This window comes from Pelobates fuscus, chromosome 4 (assembly GCF_036172605.1).
Source record: "Pelobates fuscus isolate aPelFus1 chromosome 4, aPelFus1.pri, whole genome shotgun sequence".
NCBI lineage: Eukaryota > Metazoa > Chordata > Amphibia > Anura > Pelobatidae > Pelobates > Pelobates fuscus.
The window spans coordinates 207,343,413-207,366,645 of NC_086320.1; the positions used below are offsets into that span (position 1 = coordinate 207,343,413).

At 39.0% G+C, this 23,233-nt stretch overlaps 1 protein-coding gene across 1 annotated transcript in view; it reads right to left on the bottom strand.

Annotated features, from left to right (window-relative positions):
* LOC134608770 (dynein axonemal heavy chain 5-like) overlaps positions 1-23,233 on the bottom strand; it is a 315,738-nt gene that overhangs the window by 212,267 nt on the left and 80,238 nt on the right. The window contains exons 30-36 of the mRNA XM_063451865.1: positions 22,013-22,131; positions 19,125-19,261; positions 14,324-14,486; positions 13,431-13,542; positions 11,795-11,923; positions 6,886-7,085; positions 3,154-3,307 (exon numbers count right to left, since the gene is read on the bottom strand). Of these exons, the coding sequence (XP_063307935.1) occupies positions 3,154-3,307; positions 6,886-7,085; positions 11,795-11,923; positions 13,431-13,542; positions 14,324-14,486; positions 19,125-19,261; positions 22,013-22,131 (1,014 nt within the window). The remainder of the gene's footprint in view (positions 1-3,153; positions 3,308-6,885; positions 7,086-11,794; positions 11,924-13,430; positions 13,543-14,323; positions 14,487-19,124; positions 19,262-22,012; positions 22,132-23,233) is intronic.

The following is a 23,233-nucleotide window of genomic DNA, read 5'->3' on the forward strand; positions in this document are numbered from 1 at the left end:
TCTAATTATGAAAAACAGTTTTTGAAGCCTAACACGTCATCTGTTCTGCTTCCCTGAAGAATTTGTTCCAAAGAACAATACACAGGGTTATTTACTAAAGTGAGAATTCAAAGTGAGTTTTAAATTTAAGACCAGAGTAGCTGAAAACACAGCACTGCTGACTTTAATTTTTCTATATCTGCTATTTTAACCTTAAATTTGAAATTTACTTTGAATTTAGCTTGAATTTTTAGTTTTGTGAATAACCCTGGTAATGTCCTAGCACAAATTTATGGCTGCAAATTTCACACGACTCCAGTCACATCCACAAATGGATATAGTGCTAAGTTGATGCAACATAGAGAGTGGATCGTGAGATTCTCTACGTAGTTTCTTCTCCATGTTAATGCAAATTGACTCAGGATATGCAGCGTATTAAATATTAAAATTATTTCACCACCACCACCAAGCCAACCTTGATTACAGGCTTGTTAAATAAAAAATCAGAATAACATAAACACTCAAATGGATTTTCACAAATTGGTGTCTGGAAGCTTCCAGATTAACAGGACACTGTGTCCACTATAGCGGTTTCCTCTCATTGAATTTGATATAGTGCCTGCAGTCCTCTGGCACTGTTTCTCTTTCAGTGTTAAACCATTGTTTACGAATAGTGTAACACTGAATAAGAATCTCTGACTACCTACAACTTGGTCCCTTACTGGAGGTGTGGCTTCTACCCATACCAATTTATACCAGCAATTGGTTGCTTTAAAAAACTATAAGCGGTCAGCTGGCACTCTCAGTCAATCACAGTCTCCTATTGCTGCAAACCCTAATGCTTCCTCATTAGTCCAAACAGCACAGAGAGAATGTGTTGCTCGAGGCTCAAGTTTAACCCCTCAAGGACACATGATGGAAATATTCTGTCATGGTTCCCTTTTATTCCAGAAGTTGTGTCCTTAAGGGGTTAAAATGGTTTAACAGTGAAAGAAAGGATAGTGCCAAAGGAATCCAGACACTATAACCACTTCAACTGTTTGTATTATAGAATCCAGCTTAAGGTGAAAAATGTTGGGCTATATTAACAAAATATGTGAAAGCCCTATATGTATTAATATTCTGCATTTTCATCAGATTAAAATAAGGTAACAAGGCGTTACCATTTTTATATCTTTTTATACCTATCCTAAGTTGTCAATATACACAATTAGTCAAGGAAATACCCTTTACTACTGATCCCTTGTAGTATTTGTGCAGGAATGACTAAACCACGGACACCCCTAAAGGTTTACCAACCAATAAATTCACAACCTTCCATCAGTCTATAAATTGCATTTTATTCTGATTTAATAATTTGTAATAAAACTGTTCAAGTATGCATACAGGCAAATAACTAAATTGCTTAGTAGCAGTCATCCACAAATGCTTTTACAGTTATATGACACATTTTTATCCTCCATGATGGTATGATTTCTCAATTCAATGTAATATATTCCAACATTAAAGATAATTGTTATTGTTATTTTAATGGAATTTCATTGTGACATTTCATAGAGCCCCAGGTGACTATTCTAAGGCTAAGAGCCACTAATGGGAAAATTGGTAGAGTGTATTCATGTATTGCGTTTGTGCTGTATTTCATAGAAATGCTTGTTATATGGGGAAAGCATTCATGGCATGGCACAAGCAACTTGGTAAACCTGACAAACGTCAGGAGCTTAAAAATCCAGGTGAGAAAAATCCAGAATCGTACAAAGCTGAATCAGTAAAATGACTAGGAAATCTTTAGCATTTAGAATCATAAAGGAACTGATCATTCACGTTTTGAGAACAGGAATGACAACCATAACAAATTTAAACGGTTTACAAAAAAACTAAACTGAAAAAATATATATATTTTTTTATATATAGAAAAAAACAAAAAGCCTCGCACTCCTACTTACAAAAATGTAGAACCCGGTGCTAGATTGCACTTTATATACAAAGCAGAAAAAAATCAGCACTCCCAGGATTTTTAAACAAAGCTTCTTTTACTCCAAAGATATCAACGTTTCAGTTCGTTCCAGGAACATTCATCAGGATAACAAACATATATAAATATAAATATAAATGTTCTGCTGAGTCTCAGGATGTTTATCCATTTAGAACACACACACACACACACACATATATATATATATATATATATATATATATATATATATATACATACATACATACATACACACACACACACACACTTTTTTATTATTTATATATTTTAAATGGATAAACGTCCTGAGACCCAGCAGAACATTTTCAGCTTCTGTGCCATTTTTGTTCAAAGGAATGCAAATGTATTAGCAATAAAACCTTTACATTACAAACATGTCACACATCTTTCCTGTATAGAAATATTATTATAAGATTATGCCCTGTCTACACATGGCTGCTCTGCACATGAGCTCTGAAGAGCATTAGATCTGTAGCTGACTTATCCATCTGAGAACAGAAAGATCCACTGGACTGATCCGAAATGTGTCAGCATTAGCCCATATATCTACTATATCTGTGTTGTAAAAAGACAACAAAAATACATATAAACAAAACTTCTGAACTCAGAAACAGATGTCATGTGCTTTAATAGATGGAATTCACAATGTCACAAGCTATAATGTTGCTGTAGCTTTAACTAAAACAAATGCTATCTTAATTCAGAATTAGAAGACTACCCACCTATAAATTGCATGTCTGGGACCAACATCAACTTATACCCCCAAAGAGACATTCTGATTGCTTTAAACTGGTAAGAACTGTGGCCAAGAACTGCAACAGCTGCTGTCTCCAAATATATTTCTAAATCCAAAAGCAATTAAACATAATTGCTCAGATTATGTGTGCTACGTTCCCAAAGTCAATATTAATAGCTCAACCAATTTTAAAGAACTACTTTTATGGGGTTTTGCAACACTATGTTCTACTGCTGCTGTGGGAAATATCGATATAAAATTAGTTTCAAAGTGTCCCATCTAGGATGCAGGATTTTGGCATATGCATACAGGAAATGCGGAACATATTTAATGAGCAACATCTGTTATTTCAATTTTATTATGTTTTCCTTAATTGTTAAAAAAATCTACAGACCTATTTAGGAACTACAGTAAATGAAAACAACAAAGGTGGAATACGCACCTGGGGCAGCTGCTTTGCAATATCACCACCAACAAACACGGCTTCCAAATAAATCCAAAGATTCTGTACCGTCAGCCAGTTCTCAATGATCTCTGTTGTGTTGGATAACTTTTGTACCCATTGTTGAATGGTTGGTTTAAATGGTGCATTGTACCTGTTTCAGACGAATACATTAGTATTACATTATTATAGATAATAGAAAAAAAGTATAGATTTATAGAGTATACTGTATAGAAAATAAAAATCTAGGGAAAAGTTCTTGACATGGAGTAATTATTGTGAACATTACATTGTTTCCATGGTGTTTGTTCCACCTTTAGAATGTTGACCTACAACTGCGCTGTAGCGCCACTCCAAACAAGCACCTCGAGGAGGACCCACCCCCAACCATGGCATACTAAATCAACGCGCTACCTGCAAAGATGCTCCCGTTGTGCTGAACGCTCCTGGAGGAAGTCTCGCACCCAATCAGACTTTCTCCATTATAGATTCATATTGTGTTCATACAGTGCAGCCCTTGCCCTTGCCAAACAGTCCTATTTTTCCTCTCTCATTAGTTCATGTTCCCGCAACCCCAGGTGTCTTTGACACCTTTAATTCTCTTCTTCGCCCTGCTGTGGCCACCCCCCAAACTAACCTTACTGCTGATAACTTTGCATGTTACTTCACTGACAAGATTGAACAGCTAAGGAAAGAATTCTCCCCTCCTTGCCTTTCTGATTCTCAACCACACATAAATCATGCCTTTCCTACCCTTCAGACATTCTCCCGAGCTACTGACCAAGAGGTGGCTGCTCTCCTTTGCTCCTCTCGCCCCACCACTTGCCCACTCGATCCTGTCCCATCTCACCTTATCAGATCTCTCTCCACTTGTCTCGTGCCTTCTTTAACACACATTTTCAACTGCTCTCTCTCTTCTGGCATCGTCCCTGCTGACCTTAAACATGCCACTGTAGTACCTATACTAAAAAAAAACATCCCTCGACCCATCCGACCCCTCTAACTACCGTCCCATATCCCTGCTCCCTTTTTCCTCAAAGCTTCTGGAAAGACTTGTCTTTACCCGTGTGTCTCATTTCCTCAATTCCAACTCTCTCCTTGATCCCCTTCAATCTGCCTTCTGCCCTCTCTACTCTACAGAGACTGCCCTTATCAAAGTTACTAACGACCTAATCGCAGCTAAATCCAAAGGCCACTACTCCATACTAATTCTTCTTGACCTCTCAGCGGCCTTTGACACCGTTGATCATGCTCTCCTTCTTCAAACTCTTCAATCGCTTGGTCTCTGTGACTCTGTCCTCTCGTGGTTTTCCTCTTATCTCTCCCAATGCTCATTCAGTGTCTCTTTTTCTAATGATACCTCCTCCCCTCGTCCTGTCTCGGTTGTAGTCCCCCAAGGCTCTGTCCTTGGTCCCCTTCTATTTTCTCTTTATACTGCCTCTCTTGGCAAACTTATTACCTCTTTTGAATTCCGCTACCACCTGTACGCTGATGACACCCAGCTATATCTCTCCTCCTCGGACCTTTCCCCTGCCGTCCTGCAACGTGTCACTGCTTGCCTTTCCTCCATCTCTGACTGGATGTCCTCCCGCTTTCTGAAACTTAATCTCTCAAAAACTGAGCTCCTTGTTTTTCCTCCTCCTAATACTGATCCTCCTCTTTCGCTCTCCCTTGAAGTTTGTGGTACCAACATCAGTCCATCCTTGCAAGCGCGCTGTCTTGGCGTCATACTTGACTCTGGTCTCACCTTTGAGCCTCACATCCAGCATGTTGCCAAATCCTGTAGATTCCATCTTAAAAACATAGCCCGCATCCGCCCCTTTCTTGCACCAGATACTACCAAGGAGCTTGTCCATGCTCTAGTAATTTCCTGCATGGATTATTGTAACCCTCTCCTGATTGGTCTTCCCAAAAGCTGCACTGCACCCCTACAGTCCGTAATGAACGCTGCTGCTAGACTGATTTTCCTGTCTAGTCGTTTCTCTCACACCTCACCCCTCTGCCAGTCCTTACATTGGCTTCCTGTATGCTATAGGAGTCAATTCAAGGTACTAACTCACACCTATACAGCACTGAACAACTCTAGCCCCTCTTATATCTCCTCACAGATCCATAGGTATGTCCCTTCTCGGTCTCTCCGCTCTGCCCGTGACCACCTCCTGTCCGTTGTCCGCACCCGTACAGCCAACTCGCGCTTGCAGGACTTCTCGCGGGCGGCTCCCTTCCTATGGAATAGCCTGCCTACTGCCATCAGACTCTCCCCTAGTCTTGCATCTTTTAAGAAGTGCCTTAAAACACATCTCTTTAGGAAAGCTTATGGCCTCCAAGACTAACCCCTACCTCACATACCTGTCTCTTGCCCTCTCCTAAAGGGCAGCCCACCTTATTTGATTAAAAATTCCTGTCCTAATGTGTTTTACACCCCACCTCCTATAGAATGTAAGCTCGATTGAGCAGGGTCCTCTTCAACCTATTGTTCCTGTAAGTTTATTTGTAATTGTCCTATTTATAGTTAAATCCCTTCTCATAATATTGTAAAGCGCTACGGAATCTGTTGGTGCTATATAAATGGCAATAATAATAATAATAATAATAATACATATTCCTCTTTACATCAAAGAAATGTTTAATAAACACATAAGCACAGCAGATACAGAAAGTGATATCTGATTATAGTTAGTATTTCTGCCAATTGGGAGGAAGCCCATAGATTCTGACATCCACATCAGATTGCTCTTTAAACCCTCCATCTTGTGTTCGATGGAAATTAAAGGAACATTTCTAAGCACCGTAACCAGCTTGCTGTAATGGTTATGGTGCCAGAAGTGCCATGGCGCACTCAAATTGTAAGCAGTCAAACTGTTTTTGAACCATTCTCCGCCTCCAATACTAGAGTAGCCTAAGCACTCCAAGGTTTAATTTATAGGCTTAGAGCGACACTTTCAGCCCAGCGAGTTGAAATGGTTATGGTTTTTAAGTGTTCTTTTACGTGTTCTGTACTGGTATGTTGTATCGAACAATAATGAAATTGTGGGATATAAGCATAGATATTTTTTATCTAAAAAGGTTCTTTTGTACATGTATTGACCTCTGCAATATCAGTGGAGCACTCAGTCCTGTCATTCAATTTGTGTTCAATTTTGTTCGAGTTTGACAGATGACAAATAAGGAAATAACTGAAGAAGTTCATTTTTAATCTAAATTATATAATATCATTATCCCCAAAATTTTAAGTTTAAGGTCAAACTAGTCAAACTTAGGCTTCAATTTACCATTGATGGATAAACTTTGTAAATGCTTTAATACAGTTTTTTTCCCTAACAATATAGAAACCCTCTAAACTTGGTACCCTTCCCTGGCTGGCATTTAGACAACTGGTCCTCTTACTTCCCAATTGTTTAGCTCAGTGAAAAATTAATTCAAGAGGCAGGACACTGCCCAAAGTACCTTATTTGCAGGAGCTGTGTTAGAAGTGGGGCGAATAACTGCGTGTTCGAATTAAGTGTGACAATGTGTGTATGTGAATCTGAGGGGTATTATGTATCCTGACAGTGTGTAAATGTGCGGTTGTATTATGTAGAATGATTGTGTGTGTGTGTGTTGATGTATTATGCAGTGTGGCAGTGTGTGTAAATGTAGAGGTCTAGTATGTAGCATGCCAGTGTGGTGTATTATGTAGTGTAACAAAAACTATAACTAAAATGTAATATTGTTTCAAATGTGCATATTTACCTGTTGCTCATAATGGATCCTAGTATCATCAAGCTGTCCTCCATCAAGGCAATTTTCTCTGATGTATCAGATCCTTTCAGAAGTAACTCCCCTCTAGTTTTGAACGGGGCAAATGTAAAGGAGTGAGCACTCCATTCATTGATGACATTTTTCAGTTTAGCTTCAATATCTTTTTCCTTGACTGCGCTTATGCATATGTCCTAAAGAAAATAAATATATTAGTGATAAAATAAAAATATATTGTTAATGGTCTCGACTATAAATTTACAGAAAAAAAAAACCAACAAATCAGGTCCACTTTAACATGTTGGATTTGGTCAGCTCTCCCCAGCAGTAGTGCATTTTATCATTCTTTATATAATTCTTTGTAAGTTAAACATATTGGTAATATTACATTTACCAGTTTATCAAATGCTGAACATTATAATTTAAACTCAGAAGAATGCCCAACAATGCAATCTGATCAACTTTATAGCAACTTTATAAACATGTAATACATGCTTTACAAAGTTTTGCTTGCTTTATTTTTTATATTTGTGTTTGCTTGCTGGTTTAAAAAAAATAATTGCCAAGTGATGAATGTTTTGTTAAATTCATGAGCAACACATTTTTGCAGTTCAAGAAAATGAAATGTCTTCCTCTGCTGCATAACTTGATTTATGCCTCGAGATCAGTTTGTGGTTGGTCAACATTTAAGTTACACATAGAGAGCTGTGAAAAATGAAGCTTTATGTGTAAGCACTAAAAGTTATTCACTTACTATTCTTCCAAAAATTATATTTAATAAAACATGGCATGTCCTTTTTAATATTGGCCTACAGTTGGAACATTAAGGTTCAGGGATCCGCTTATAAAAGGCATCTATCTCATTTATTTTTCAAATGATTTTCAGGTCCATGAAAATCGAGTTCTCAACATTATTTTAATTTATTTAAGCATTATATCAACATACAGCTCTGAATCCAACTGTCAATAAATTAACTTTTCAGCTCATATTATGTTACTCCTCTAAAATAACTGAATAACTAAATACATATGCACAAACATAATCTCAGCATGGATCAGCTGACATCAGGGATGTGTTAAAGACTGAACCCAAGAGACGTGAGTCTTTTTTTTTTTTTTACTAATGAACTATTTAATACACATAAAATCTGAAATTAGGAAAATGAAAATTTTAAAATACATCCTATCCGTAAAAATACTTTGAGTTTAAAATTAGTGCCAGAGTAAACGTATAATAGTTTCTTAACATCATTACATTAATGTAACAATTTCTAAGCTCTTAAATCATTACATGCGTGTGTCACGTGTTAATCAATGTAAATACCTGGAAATAACATGATACAGCAGTTACTAGTTCTAATAAATGTAAATAGAGGGAAATTATAGCTGATGTTAAACTCTTGTTTTATTGAGGTATAATGAGTTGGCTATTTACACACTACACAAACCTTTCAACTGAGTAATAACCTCAATGGGACATTCTCAATGCCCTCTCAATCTCTCCATGGTAATATTCCTTTGCTAATTTGCTCGTATTATTTATGGCACGTAATTGGTTGTTATGTGTCCAAATAAGGAAAACGTCTAATTATTACAGCACGTTGTATGCTGAAACACCGTCCAACACTAATCAAATATCCCTTCATCATTTGTCCCAGGAGGAGAGTAATATGTGGCCTAGCAAATAAAGTGCAACGTTCTCTTAGGGCAAATTAACTGAATATTATCTGACAGATAGTGCAGCTGTTATGGTTAGTGTTAAATTTCTTACCCTATGAATATGTATCTCTATTCGCCAAGCACAATTTCATTAGAAGTACTTTTTTATTATTAAAATAGTCCAATCTTTCTACAAGTCAGTACTAACTATTCAAAGAATATTTTAGTTACCGGTATATATGAGTTGTATATTAGACTTGGGCATCAAGGTTTAGCCAATCCCTCAAGGTTTAGGGAGCTATCTACTAAGAAGCTGTAAGACCAAAATTACAAAAAGTCTTTACTAATACTCAGTAAAAAAATAAATTAGAATTAGTAAATAAGAGAGGTTAAGAAATGAATAAGGACATGCCTACTAAACTGACGACAGTTATAACAAAATATTAACAGTAGCTACCCAGTTGCTAATCCACTAAAGAGGGGGCCGGTTGATCCTATGGTGGGACAACAATTATTAAAATGGTTTTCTGGGGGGGGACAAAGTTTCTCACTGTGCTTCTACCCATGCCCCACAAGTGGGGCCATTAAAATAAACGGAGGCCACCAGCCATGGGTGGGCAATACTAAATTAATATTTAACTGAGGGACACAGTGTTCTTCCGTAACTCCACCCGTGCCCCACTTGTGGAAGCTATAAAAATAAATGGGGGAGATAGTGTCCCCCTCCAGACCTCACCCATAAATAAAATAAGCAGGGGGACATATTGGCACCCCAGCACCACACCCATTGGTGGTAAGTGGGGGCTCAAAGTAAAAAAGTGGGGTGGACTAGCTGTCCCTTCCCAGCCTCCATCCATTGGCAGCCGGATAGGCCCTAAATAATAAAGGGGATGGACCTATTGTCCTCCCAGCCCCCACTCATTAGAGGCAGATGGGGCCCAAATTAATAAGGGGAGTGAACTTATTGCCCCCCCTCACCCAGAGGTGGCAGGTTGGGGCCTTAATAATAATTGGTTGCACCTATTGTTGCCCCCACATAAAAATAATCCACCCCTGGTTACTAGGGGTTCCCAAACCCATAGTTACGCCCATAAAAAAATATCCTAGCTACCCCAGCCGCTTCTATTTTTAAATATTACACGGAAGGTGCCATGAGCCGGTAGCTTCCTCCTTGTAATAAACTGAAACGAACAAACTAAACAATGAGTTGCATTGACGAAATTCCGTTAAACAAGCAACTAGTTCTTCATTTCATTCATTGACATTTGTATTCATTCCGAAAGATGAATGGAATAATTTATGAAAAATCAGATGAAAACGAAAATGTGTTTGTCAAAAACAAATGTCGAAGTCTAATATATATAATATATATGTATATATTTCTCATCCCTTCAGGTGTAAGGTGGTATTTTTTGTGTATTCATTTTTCTTGGGTACCAGAGTCTACTGGTTCTGCGCAGTATCTTATCTGCACTGTTTTGGACAGAGATCTAAGATTTCCCACATGGAATCTGTTGAAGTCATCCTCCCAACTTGCAGGTAACAGCCTGAGTGCACCTATCGCAATTACTACTTCCTTCAATTTCCAAATCCTTTCAGTCCTTGGTATTTGTCAATCTTCTCATTTTCTTTCTTGTGCTAGAAGGAAAAGGTAACAAGCTGACAATCTGTTTGAGGACAACTGTCAGTTTGTAACCTTTTCCTTCCAGCTATGACGCCCAGTGCAGTTTGCGAGGGGAGGGGCCTAATGAGAGTGGGGTGGGGCTAATATGACAGGGCAGAGCCTAGCACTGCACACCTCATTGATCCACCTCGTTTAAACCACCCAGGTTCTGCTCTGTACCTAGGTGTTCAAAATAACAATTCCCCTCCAGAGATGGGGTAAATTGCATCCTGGTACACCCTAGACCCATCCACACCTGTCCTGTTTTCATAACTCCCAAAGTTGCATGTATGAAAGTACCATCCATGCAGTACACACATACATACATACATACATACATAGACATATATTAATATACCTCTTTATGGCTTCCAGTGACAGCCAGCCTTGATTACAAAGATGTAGGTGAATTGAATTTCCCATGATGCTTATCTAGCCTTTAGACACTTGGATGTGTTCAAGCACACATCCAAACATTTATATTAATATTGAATAGTCCAACCATGCTATCATTTAATTTACACCTAGACAATTCTGTTCTATTTTTACTGATGTTCTTTAATATTTCAGCAAGCCGGGTGTGATGAGTTTTTATCTCACAGGAAATACCTGTGTAATTGAAGCAATCTACAATCTAGCATTAATGCAGCTCTGTCACATTCTCAGATCTTTACATATTTAGCAATTATGACATGGCCACTTGCAGTATGGTGGCCTGAAGGTGAAAGTTTTACTTTCCTAAACATGTCCCTCACAGCTGCCGACGTGATCTGCCAGTGGATCATTTTTCAGGAGCTGATTTCAATGCTGTACTCACTCACATGTGCAAGAATTTAAAACTGATGTTAATGGAGTATCCCGTGAGACTGCGGAAGTACCTATATATTATGTTTTCCTTTGTGGTAGATACTAGTCACTTGTTTGCTCTTCCTTTGGGGATTTCAGAAGTAAGTTTGTGAGCGTAACACTCCCATGACTTAATTTTATCACTTACTTGTAAATCATTTGATGACAAAGAATCAATGTTATATCTCCCAAGTCCCATATACATAAACATACTTTCTTATACTGCATTCTTTTTTGACACTTTGTTTATTTTATTCATTTTGAACTATTCGTGCATTATACCATGATCTATCACGTACAGAATATTTAATAAGTAAATAATAAACCCATACACTGGTTCTTAGTTAAAGATACTGAACAGCACTTGTATATGATGCATATCTGTGTCAAACAAAGCATTTCTTGCTATCAGATGTTGGTATCCACACGAAAGGTGACATTTGTCACACAATGATGAGGACCCATCTGATATCAATTAATAAATTACTCCACACAGTGATTATTAATCAGTAATACATATATATCCCCACATGCCACATGCCACATGTCACATAATATACACGTTTAAACCTTATTATAGTGGGTTATATAGAAGACACTCTCACATTCTGGAATCTCAAGGATTACAATTAAATGGTGAAAGTCTAAGGTTTCCTGCTAAATAATTCAGCCTACAAGCAAAAGCTTATAAGGGACAGCACAAATGAACGCATGTCGAAGTCCCTCGGTAATTACCTCAATATCTTCTTTGTAGTTCAGCAACGCAGCTTCCATTATGTTCCTTAGGGAGAAGCTTTCAGACTCAACATCAAAAGTGTGCCCTGTAAGTTGTGCAATTCTCTCCCAGTGTCTTCTCATCATTGCCTGAGTAATGGATATATTGGAGAAATGTCAGAACACATATCATTGCTGAGTAATGGGTTTCATAATGTTTGCTACGTAACAATTTTACATATTATGAATAAATTATATACATTTATAATATAGTGTCTATCTGTCTATCTAGCATTATGTTTGTCTGCAGTGGGGACATTCATAGAGCAGTCCTCCAGCTGATAATTACAGAAATTGGCTGGATCAGTGGTTGACTCTTATTAGTAAATACTCATAAACAGCTTTGATATCACATATCATACCATTTATAGTCAATTATTTGGAAGAGGTGCTAGCAATCTGCACTTGTGTGAACTCAAAGAAAAAAAAAAAAAAGCCCTGTAGATAGATATAGCACAACATGGTCTTTATAGTATTATATATTCATTTTCACATTTGTAAAATGTTGGCTTGTTGTAAAATGTTGGCTTTTGCCGTTCAGTACATTTTGCTTTAGATTTTATTCCTAATAGTAATTAATATGATTAGCATATTTTTAGAACCAACATATCCAACAGCCACGTTAGGACGCCCCCACAATGCTTGTGACTGTGCACTAAAGCAGAGGGGGCACCTGCTTACCAGGTTGACAAGTGCCTACTTGGGGGATTGAGGTGGTGAAGATGGAGCTCTGATCTTCGTTCTCTTCTAGCACTGCTCCCTCATGTGTCCTATGGTGATGCCAGGATATGACATCACTATTGCTCTGGCATCACTAAACAGTGTGCGAGGGAGCAGTACTGGAAGAGCATAAAGATCAGAGCAGCCCCATTGACCCCAAGAAAAGAACTCACACCAGATCACCTTAAGGTTGGGAGGCTGGGTGAGGTTAAAAAAATGTTTTTGAAAAACTACTTTGTGAATGTGTGTGAGAGAATGTGTATCAGTAAAAGTGTGTGTGTGTTTGTCAGTGTTTGTCTGTCTGCCAGTGAAACAGTGTGTGCGCTTAAGTAGAAAATTACACAACATGTGACTGTAAATGGTGAACAGTGTAAAATCTTGCACATCTTTGCCTAAAAACATCATTCTAAATTCACTATCTCCACATAATTGATCAGTCAGCTGCCAAAAGGTTGTTTTAACACACTGATAATTAATTCTTTTAGAAGGCCTTGTAGGGACCACTTTATTGATAAATAACTGCACACGTTTAGTATGCCTCACAGTTACTGACTGTTGACTTTTTAAAAGTCTTTATAAGCCAATTGACATCATGGGAGCTTCTTGAGATAGGCTGAAACGGAATGTATTTCAATAAATATGTACTTTTCCCTCAATGATATCTCATGATTTTCTAAATGTGCTCTCTAACCATCTGATTTTTGTTTTCAGTGTAGGAACAGGTAGAAGAATGAAAAAATAATGTACTCATCATTATAGTTCATATTAACATGATTTCACAAGATGTACATCAAATGAAGGAATAAAGAAAAGAGTGTTATCGTAGTGGTAGAAACTTGTGAAAGAGAAATACTTAAAACAAAATTGGGACCCTTACCTTGTTTGCCATCATTTCAAGCAAAGGACAGCTCTCACTGAAGTCATCAATCTTCTTCTTAAGATCATTAAACGCCTGCCACTCCTTCAGAGCTTTTGGCAGCTTTCGGATTCTGAAAATCAAGAGGAAATGCCTGATGAATTTACTACTGTAGGGTACCGTGTTATATCTGACACTTTTAATCATGTCAAGATTAATATTGTATTAGTTAATACCACAATTGTTCAACCTTTTTGCATGAATGCCTGCCATAATTTTTCACGTCCAGGCCAGCGAGTGTGTACATTCAAACACATATGGACACACATATAGGTACATATAAACACCACATATAGGTACATATTAGCATGACTAAGAGAAAGTATTATCGGTGTATTGTTGCCTGTGTTGTTGGGGCACTGAAGTTGAAGCAGCCATGCTGATCTTTCTCTAAATTACTTGAGGTTTGGTGGGGTCACCACTACTGGGAGGTTTACATATGGAGTACCTTATTTGCATGTTTAAACATGTATTGTTGCTGTTGCTTTTTAAGGCTTGATATAAATCCAATATGTTTCTACAGAGAACAATCTTCTCTGTCTCATCTCCTGAATGCATGGCTGTCAAATATACTATCTGAACAAAACCAGCTTTAGACAAAGGAAAAGCAGTTTGAAATGTATAAACACGTTCTGTGGTGGAATTCTTTGTTGAGGTAATACAATAAGCTCTGTGTAAATCATAGGTAGCATGGTAACAAACACCTGAAAATGTGACAGATATGACATCTGATGCAGCACGAATAGCTATACACCATATACCCCAGAAAAATGTGATTTAATAAACATGTGACATGACTTAAAATAAAAGTATTTCAGATTGTGTCAAAATGATAATTTAAAAAACGTGTATACCGATTTTGGAAGTCTAGAAGCTCATTGTTGATTTTTTCAATATCGAGGTCAGTCCAAAGAATATCATAATATCCATTGATGTTTTCTATGACAGCATTATAAAGGCCATACAGTTTCTGGAGCAAAGACAATTCACGTCTGATCCTTTGCAGCTCCGGATAATCTAAAGAATATGGGAATAAATAGTTCTCCGTTTTAATTTAATAAAAAGGGATTACTTCAAAGACCACATTTAAAAAGTGCTCTCGGAAACAAAAAATAAAAATGAAGTAATGCATGTATAATGGAAAGGTAAGACCTCATTTCGTACCAATATTTATCTGCTTTTATTGGTAGCATCCTAAAAAACAAACCTTATACAAACCCTAAAAAATGAAGGAAATTGCTCGAGATCGTTTTAGAATTTGCTCATTTTGAGACATCCAAACCCTAGTGAGCAAGATCAAAACTGGCTACTTTTCTGGTGTCTTGGTTTTCTGCAAAAGGGCCGCACAGTCAGACACAGACATACTCCTTTTCTTATAGTAGAATTGCTAAATATCATAGGACATGTACTTCTACCTCAATTGAGGAGCTATTTGCCGATTAACCTAGAAATACAGGTCATTTGATTAATCTAAGCTTGCATCCTCATTGCATCCGATAACCTTTACGCATATCTTTAAATTAGATACAAACAGTCCTTAGGAAAAAAATGGCCTTTATGTCTTGGAATCCTACTAGATGTGATAAAGACTGCTTTATTCATTACATGTTTAGGACAGAAATAAAAGTGACTGTTATTTTTCACATGTTTCTATTCTGGATATCATAATGCAAAATTTAGCTTTTCTACTTACTAAATGGAATATAGTCCTAAATTCATAACATATATGCTGATAGATAATTACATATATTCTGATGAATAATATTGTTTAATTAGACGTGGGATACCATTTACATTCTAGTTTATTATTATTATTAACTTTAAAAATCTTTGAATATTTTTCCTACACTGTAAGCTACTTTTAGAATGCAAAACTGGAGCAAATAAATATATTCAGCATGATTAGCAGAAATATGCCAGTGGTCTCTGTGGCGAATACACGAAATGTAGCACTTTGTTCCATTATTACTCAAGTTAAGAATCCGTATATATAACCTGTTATAAACCACATTTTAATATTTATGAAAATGCACCTGTGTTTGTTAGAATAGTAAATACTGAGAATATGTGCAACTAATGAGTTGATCTGTACCATAAAATAAGTAACTACTTATAGGACACTTGTCAGCTATTGTTATAGATAGATGCAAAAGTGATTTAATTCACATTTTAATGCGTAAAGAGCAACAAAGTAAAAAAAAAGATATTAATGTGGTTGGTAAATATATATATATATAAAACACTATAATATAAATAATTGAAAATATAAATAATTGAAATTCTAATTCAAACATCTGTTATTGTCAAGTATCAATGAAATCCATAAGTAAGATAGTTATATACATATAGCAAGTTGGATATTGCAGGCATCACATTGTTTCTGACTTTTTATATGAAAAACATATACAGAATATATAAAAATAAGCAAACAAGATGGACAAAACATTTTAACTTATCAATACAGTAAACTAAACTAACTATGCTCTCATGGGTTTAGAGTATTTGGCACTGATTTAGCACTACTTTAGGGGTGACCAACTAGAGGATTCCTGTTCTTGGAAATTTACATCAGAGGATAATGGGGGGTCGGCCCGCAATCCCCCTAGTCAAGTGCCAGTCTCTAAACTCAAAAGTGGTTTTGATTCTAGATTGGGTATCTCTATCTAAGGAGTCAATATATAGTTGTCAAGTAAGAATTTTTTTTTTGTGAGCATACTTTTATTGAATGAGATTTCTAGCCAGTCCATGTGGAACAGAAAGTGTGTGAGTGTGTCATGTGTAAGTGTTGGAAAGTTTGTTAACCAACTTGAAAGTTCTGATTGGGTAGTCGAGTGATCCAAGTTGGGTCTCATTTTGGAATAAAGTATGCTGAGGGAATAGGATGATGTCCCTGGTTGTGTAAGTGGGTAATCTATGTTGTGACCCAATCTTCCTGACTAAGGTGTGGGATAATTGAGTCTATTAGACTACATGTCTGTAAGTATGCCAAGAATGGAACATAGAGAATTTGTCTTTGACTTGTTAAAATGCTAATACCGATTTTTTTTGTCTTCATTCATGAAGTTACATGGTGGTGTGGCCTGTCATTTTCCAAAAGTGGTATGGATATTTGGCTTCCCCATACTGAAAGCATGGGTTGTGTAGGAAAGGAATGAACCTGGTATATTGCCATTAGAGTCCTGTTCGTTTTCTCACCAGTTTCCACATTTTAATAGGGGATGCTAATAGAGGATCTTATTGTGCCTCCTCTGAAAGGGAAACATATGAAGTGTGTAGCAATTGGGGGAGTGGTATATTAGGACAGAGTAGCATTTCTATATGTAGTACTGTGAACTGAACTGATCCTTTTATTCAGTCTAAGGCATGGTGGGAGTGTGCTGCTAAAGTGTACAATTTGATATTTGGGCTATTAAAACTCAGGTTAAATCTTGGTTGAAATAGTTCTAGCAGGGGGGGCGGGGCCTGACAGCAAAGATGGCCAGTCGCACTTGTTCAGTGCTCCTGTGACTACGGACAAACTTATGAGGTTACCGACTAACAAAGGGGCATTAGCGGCACACGGAGACCGGGATCAAGCGTAGCAAAGCATGCTGAACACACCGGTACCACTCCTCAACCGATGCACCACGGACAACCTCCAAACGAACATGAGGCCTAACTCTGAGCTGAGCCAGCGGACTGGGGGAGGCGGCCGATTCCCCGGTTCGGGACACGCTCTTGAGCAGAAGCCTACCGCAGCCCTGCTACCCCCCCCTGTGGACCGGCGGGGGTCATCCCGGTCCCCGCAGGGGACGGTTACCCCCACACAAATATATGTACAAGCGGCAACATTAACAGCCACGAGGAGCTCACGAGTACCAGCCAAGATGGCGGCGCAAACGCGGTCTACGATTAAGCGACCATGCCTCACACCGCCCAAGCAAATAGGGGACTTCGTGGACCTGCTGCGCACCCATCTCTGGGCAAAACACAAGGCCCGGAGACAAGCCTACCGGATGGAGATGAAAAAGATGGCGGCGTGGATCCGTCCGACCACTCGACGCTCCCTATCTTTATGCCCCCCTCATACCTTCAGAGGAGCCTTTGCACCAAGCGGGACCCGAAGTAACACCATGCGGGAGGCCACTGGAGCTTGTGCTGCAACGCCTGCGGAGTCTTGCGAGCCCGCGCCACTGAGGGTGCCAACCCCTCGTTCAACGATTCTGGAAACCGGCGACAAGCGAGACATGAAACCTCAAGCTGACGACCACAGGGCCCAGTGTGGAGCGAAACCAGCTGCAGCGAGGCTGAATCCAGGGAGGCCGAGCTGTCGGGAGGCACACACACGGCCCACTGGGGAGGAAACCCAGAGGAGAACACTGCAGCCCTCAACGGCCTATACACGGGTCGCTTCCACACACCGGGAGACCGACCTCCCCTGTGGTGGGCAGGCAGGCCTACACGGCGACACAAGAGGCGACAACCATATACCAGCAGCTGGCGTTGGTTAAGTGACTTTACTGTTCGTTACGTTAACTGCCTTAATTATGCCGACCTACACATTACTAGTCAGCTTAGCACAGTTATTTTTGCCTTATTATTTCTCTATGGCTTAGCCTAAATGTGTTCCCTGACACTCCTTTAGGATGTCTCTTGTAATGTACTACAATCACTAGCACCAACATATCTCTTGCCTAAACTCTTCATATGCCTACAAGTGGTTACTCTGATATATAAGCACCTAAGTAGTCAGGAAGCTGTAGACACTCTTAAACTGATAGCTACTACTTAAAACAAGATATATTTTAACCTATTATATGCCTAAGCCTGTTTAACCCTTACAATGCTTTTGACCTATTAGAGCCCACTTAAATCTCACTAAATTGCCTCACCAGCCTGTTTCACCTATGTTGGACTTATATACATAAAAAAAAAAAAAAAGTGCAAGATCTAGCATATACCCTAATGTTTCAACTGTTAATGAAAAGCATGAGGAATGCCGTCGGGGTACCACATGCTCGCTTGTTATTTTTTCTTTCACGCACTGCAAAAATAAAGAATTAAAAAAAAAAAAAAAAAAAAGAAATAGTTCTAGCATTGCTATTTGAAGACATTTTTGTTTCCAAAGAAATGTTGAAAATAGTCGGTTAAGGGTTTTTTCACCTGAATGTGAGAGTAGTAACAGTAAGTCTTGTAGAGGAAATAGGTATTTTGGTATTATCACTGTTTTTAAAAGGGTGGCTCTCCAAGAGAAAGTTAAAGGGAGGTGTTCCCATCTGGAGAGAAGGTCTTTCACTTCAGTCATAAGCATTGATTATGTATCTAGACATTTTTATAGGGGATTAACATTCCTAGATATTTTAAATTTGAGGCTGTCCATGACAAAGTAGTTTGTGTTTGTAAGTGTAATGGTAGGACTTGGCCTAAGCTCAGGGCTGTTGACGTGGACAAGTAAATTTGCAAGCCTGTTGTCGTGCTATATTTTTTTAAAAGGGCAATTGCATTCATGAGGATCCGAGAGGTCATCTGCGAAACCTGTGAGTTTGATGGTGTAGGGAACCCATTTGTATTAGTTGTATTACTTCTGAGGAGGAGGTGAATCTAATAAAAAGGTCTATGGACAGATTTAGAAGGACAAGGGTCCGTTTGCTGTATGAAGTGATCATTATATCTTACCTGTCATTGGAAGGCCAAATAGTTCTTCTCCTCCAGAAAAAGTAGTATATTTCCTCCACAATTCATCAAATTTGGCCTGGAAAATCTGCAACCTGTCACTTGCCTCCCTTGGGGGAATACCTTCTATTCCTGGGCCACTAAAGGAATTGAAGGTACATTAATTAGCCTCTGCATCCATGCAACTGAATTCTTCAACTTCTGCTTATCACCTTGGCCTATTGAACTTAACCTCATTATAGCAGTGTTGCTATGTACAGTGAATCTACAGCAGGTAAGCATGATTATTGGAACATAATCTGTGTTCATTTCAGAGCGGTCTAAAAAGTCTTGTTAAAGACAACATTGAAGGCATTTTAAGCAGTTCGTAATATAAGACAACCTTATTATTTTTAGTATTGCTCATAACTTTTGATGTAATATGATTGATTCGGTGTTGGATGTAGGGCCAATTATGGAAGTTGCAATACACCATAGTAAAAATTCATTGCTACGTTCAAAGTGGATCAATTTCTGAACTAGTAATGAATTGTTGCAATGAAGACAGAGACAGTTCCAGATATGAGCTTAATGTGGCAATGGGAATGACACATCCTGGAACACCTTGTATATAATGTTCCTTAAGGAAAACCTTACATAATTTAAACTTATATGATGCCTGATGTATACATCATGTTTGTAAAGTATAAGGCGATTAAAGTGGATCTGTCACTTTTCAGTATTTTATAAAGGTATCTTAAAGTTCCAACAGAATCCAAACATACAATTGGACAAAGTGAGGACTACTTTGTCTTGTGGTATAGCATGAGGTTGACAAAAGGTGGAGCTCTGCCATTTAGCTGCAAGGATTTCTGCCGCCCTAGGCATAGATCCATTTTGCCACCCCCTCGTGTCACTCACTCACTGACAGACACACACTGGCAGACACACATGCTCACTGACACGCACACAGACACAGACACACTCACTCATTGACACACACACACACAGAAACTCACTGACAGACATACACTCACTGACAGACAGACACATACACTCACTGACAGACAAACACACTCACTGACAGACACACACACAGACACTCACTGACTTACATACACTCACTCACTGACAAACACACACACACGCAGACACTCACTGACACACACACACACACACACAGGCAGACACTCACTGACACACACACACACAGACATACAGACACACACACTCAGACACACACACACTGACACACAGACTCAGACATCCAGCCAACCTACCTCCCTGGGGTCCAGTGTGGGGCAGCTCCTCACTCCTCCAGCGCGCTGTTTAGTGTGCCGGGGCCGGAATGATGTCATATTACGGCACCCGGCATCAGAGAGGGCGCGCGAGGAAGGAGTGTGAAAGTGAAAGAATAGCCTCCCTCGCCATCCACAATAGAGCAGCCTGACTCCTGTCCCCCTCTCCTCCGCTCACTGGTATTTCTTGGCAGACCAGGCACCTACCATCAAGGTAAGCAGGTGCCTGCTCTGCCTTACCTAGCAGAGCTTCGGGGGCGGCCTGAAGTGGCCAGATGGACACCTCCTGGTCCCCCTGTGACAGAGATCCTCTGGGTGCCCCCACTGTCGGCGCCTGAATGATCGGCCCAGCGCTGCGGACCCAGACAGGGGGAGCGCACCAGTCAGGAAATATCCCGGTGGGTGCTCCCAGCAGGCCGGCGAATACCTAGTTCGCCTAATAGTGGCGCCGGCCCTGTTTACAGGTTAAGATGAACTTCACTGACTGGGTTCCAATCTTACGACTTGGTCGTAAAATAAATTGGTTCTTAAGTGAGGATGCGCTTGAGAGCATGTGTTAGAGAGCAGGTCTATGTTCGGGCGAATTCCTCAGAACACAGACCAGCTCACCAAAGCAGGGAATTTTGGGGAAAATTCCCTGAACATAGACCAGCTTTCTAACATTTTAAATCTATATTATGTGGTATTGTATGCTGTTTTCTAACTTTATATTACTATACAACCCTAATCTTAAGGGTTAAAGGAACAGTATAGATTTAGGAATACAAAGCTGTATTCCTAACACTATAGTGTCCCTCTACCCCTCTTCCTCCCCCCCACAGCAATTAAAGAGTTACCTTTAAAAACCCTTTAAATACTCACTGTACTCCAGCGCTGAACTCCCTTGGCATTGGGTCCATCTCTGCCTCCTTGGACGTCATTGCGAGCAGGAAACCTAATGCGCATGCGCAACCAGCAAGGAACATGCATTAGGCCTTTCCCATAGGAAAACATTTCATTAATGCTTTCCTGTGGGGATTTAAACTTCATGAAACAGCAGGAAGCATCTCCATATACTGTCTGGTAGACAGCCATCAGCGGCAGTCTTAACCCTGCAATGAAAACATTGCAGTTTCTCTAAAAGCTGCAGGTTACGGGGACAGGGACAGTTCACCCAGACTACTTCAATTAGATAAAGTGGTCTGGGTGCCTATAGTGTCCCTTAGCTTCTGTTTTTTTTCCAACTAAACAACATAGTAACCTCAATCTACCAGTGCTGCTCCCAGCTTTGGCACAAATATAACAATGCAGGACTAGTGTTATAACAGAGCTCTGCTTTTGCACATGAACCAAAATATCACAATTTTCGAGTGTATATCACAATGTCAACTAGTAACTGGCATTGCTGGCTCTATGCCTTTCCATGCAAGGAAACACTAGCTTTGACATTCATCGCCAACGTAACAAAACCCAAACACCCCCTACTAAAAACATTCCTCTTTTATGCATTCATGCACATGTAAAATTATTGTTCCATTAAATCAGATTTTGGCTATGAATTAACAATTACACTAATCAGGGTACTGGCCTGCAAACATCAATTAGCACATTAAATGAGTTATGTGGCTCACTTACGACAAATCATAATCTTTATAATACTCAGTGGCATCCGTTTGGAATTTTTTCACACCATCTAGTAAATCTGTTTTCATAGAGGGCTGTACTTTCACAAGTAAGTTCTGGGTCTGAACAACCTGTTAGAATTATTAAATAAATACAAAATTGATTAGCTTGTTCCATGTTTGTGTGGCACATAAATGTTACAATGTTGACTTACAAATCAGTGTATGCTGAAACAGTGATTCTTCTAGATTGCTTTAGACAGGAATTACTCTATAATTGTAACTGTACCTTGAATTCTGGGCACGAGTTTTATGTAAGGATATTTTGGAACTGTGAATAATGTAGAGAATGGATACAAAACTAATGAGGAGAATGAAGAACATAGTTGTGAAAAAAGGCATGAAAAATAAAATGATAAGAAGTCATTTATTTAGACTTGAAGAAAAGAGCCTGGATGCTGTTTTGGAAAAACAGAATATTCAATTATATAATAGTCCGTATGTATTGATCAAAGGAAAAATCAGATTGCCTCTATGAAGTCAAGAAAGATTTTTGTGGCAAAACTGAAAAAAGCTTAAAAGGACACTATAGTCACCTGAACAACTTCAGCTTAATGAGGTTGTTCAGGTGAGATCTATAGCTCCCTGCAGCCTTTGTAAACACTGTATTTTCTGAGAAAATACAATGTTTACATTGAAAGCTAGGAACACCTCCAGTTGCCACCAGAGGGACTTCCGAGTTGATGGAGGCATAAAACACCTCCATCCACTCAGATCTGCTGTCAGCAGAGCACAGGGCAGCACTGTGTCTCCTCCCTCTGCATGCAGACACTGAACTTTCCTCATAGAGATTCATTGATTCAATTCATCTCTATGAGGAGATGCTGATTGGCCAGGGCTGTGTTTGAATCATGCTGGCTCTGCCCCTGATCTGCCTCTTTGTCAGTCTCAGCCAATCCTATGGGGAAGCACTGTGATTGGATCAGGCTACAACTTCTGATGATGTCAGCACACTGTTTTTTTTTTTTTTAGGCAAACAGCATGCAGAGTTACAGCTTCTGGCTTGAATACAGTAAGATTGTTACTATATTTATGGAGGCATGAGGGGCCCAGGGGGGCTAGATGGTGGTGTTAACACCATAGGGTCAGGAATACATGTAGTTGCACTGGTGACTATAGTGTCCCTTTAATTTATTTGTAGTCACCTTCAAAAGCATAAACAGTATTTTTGACC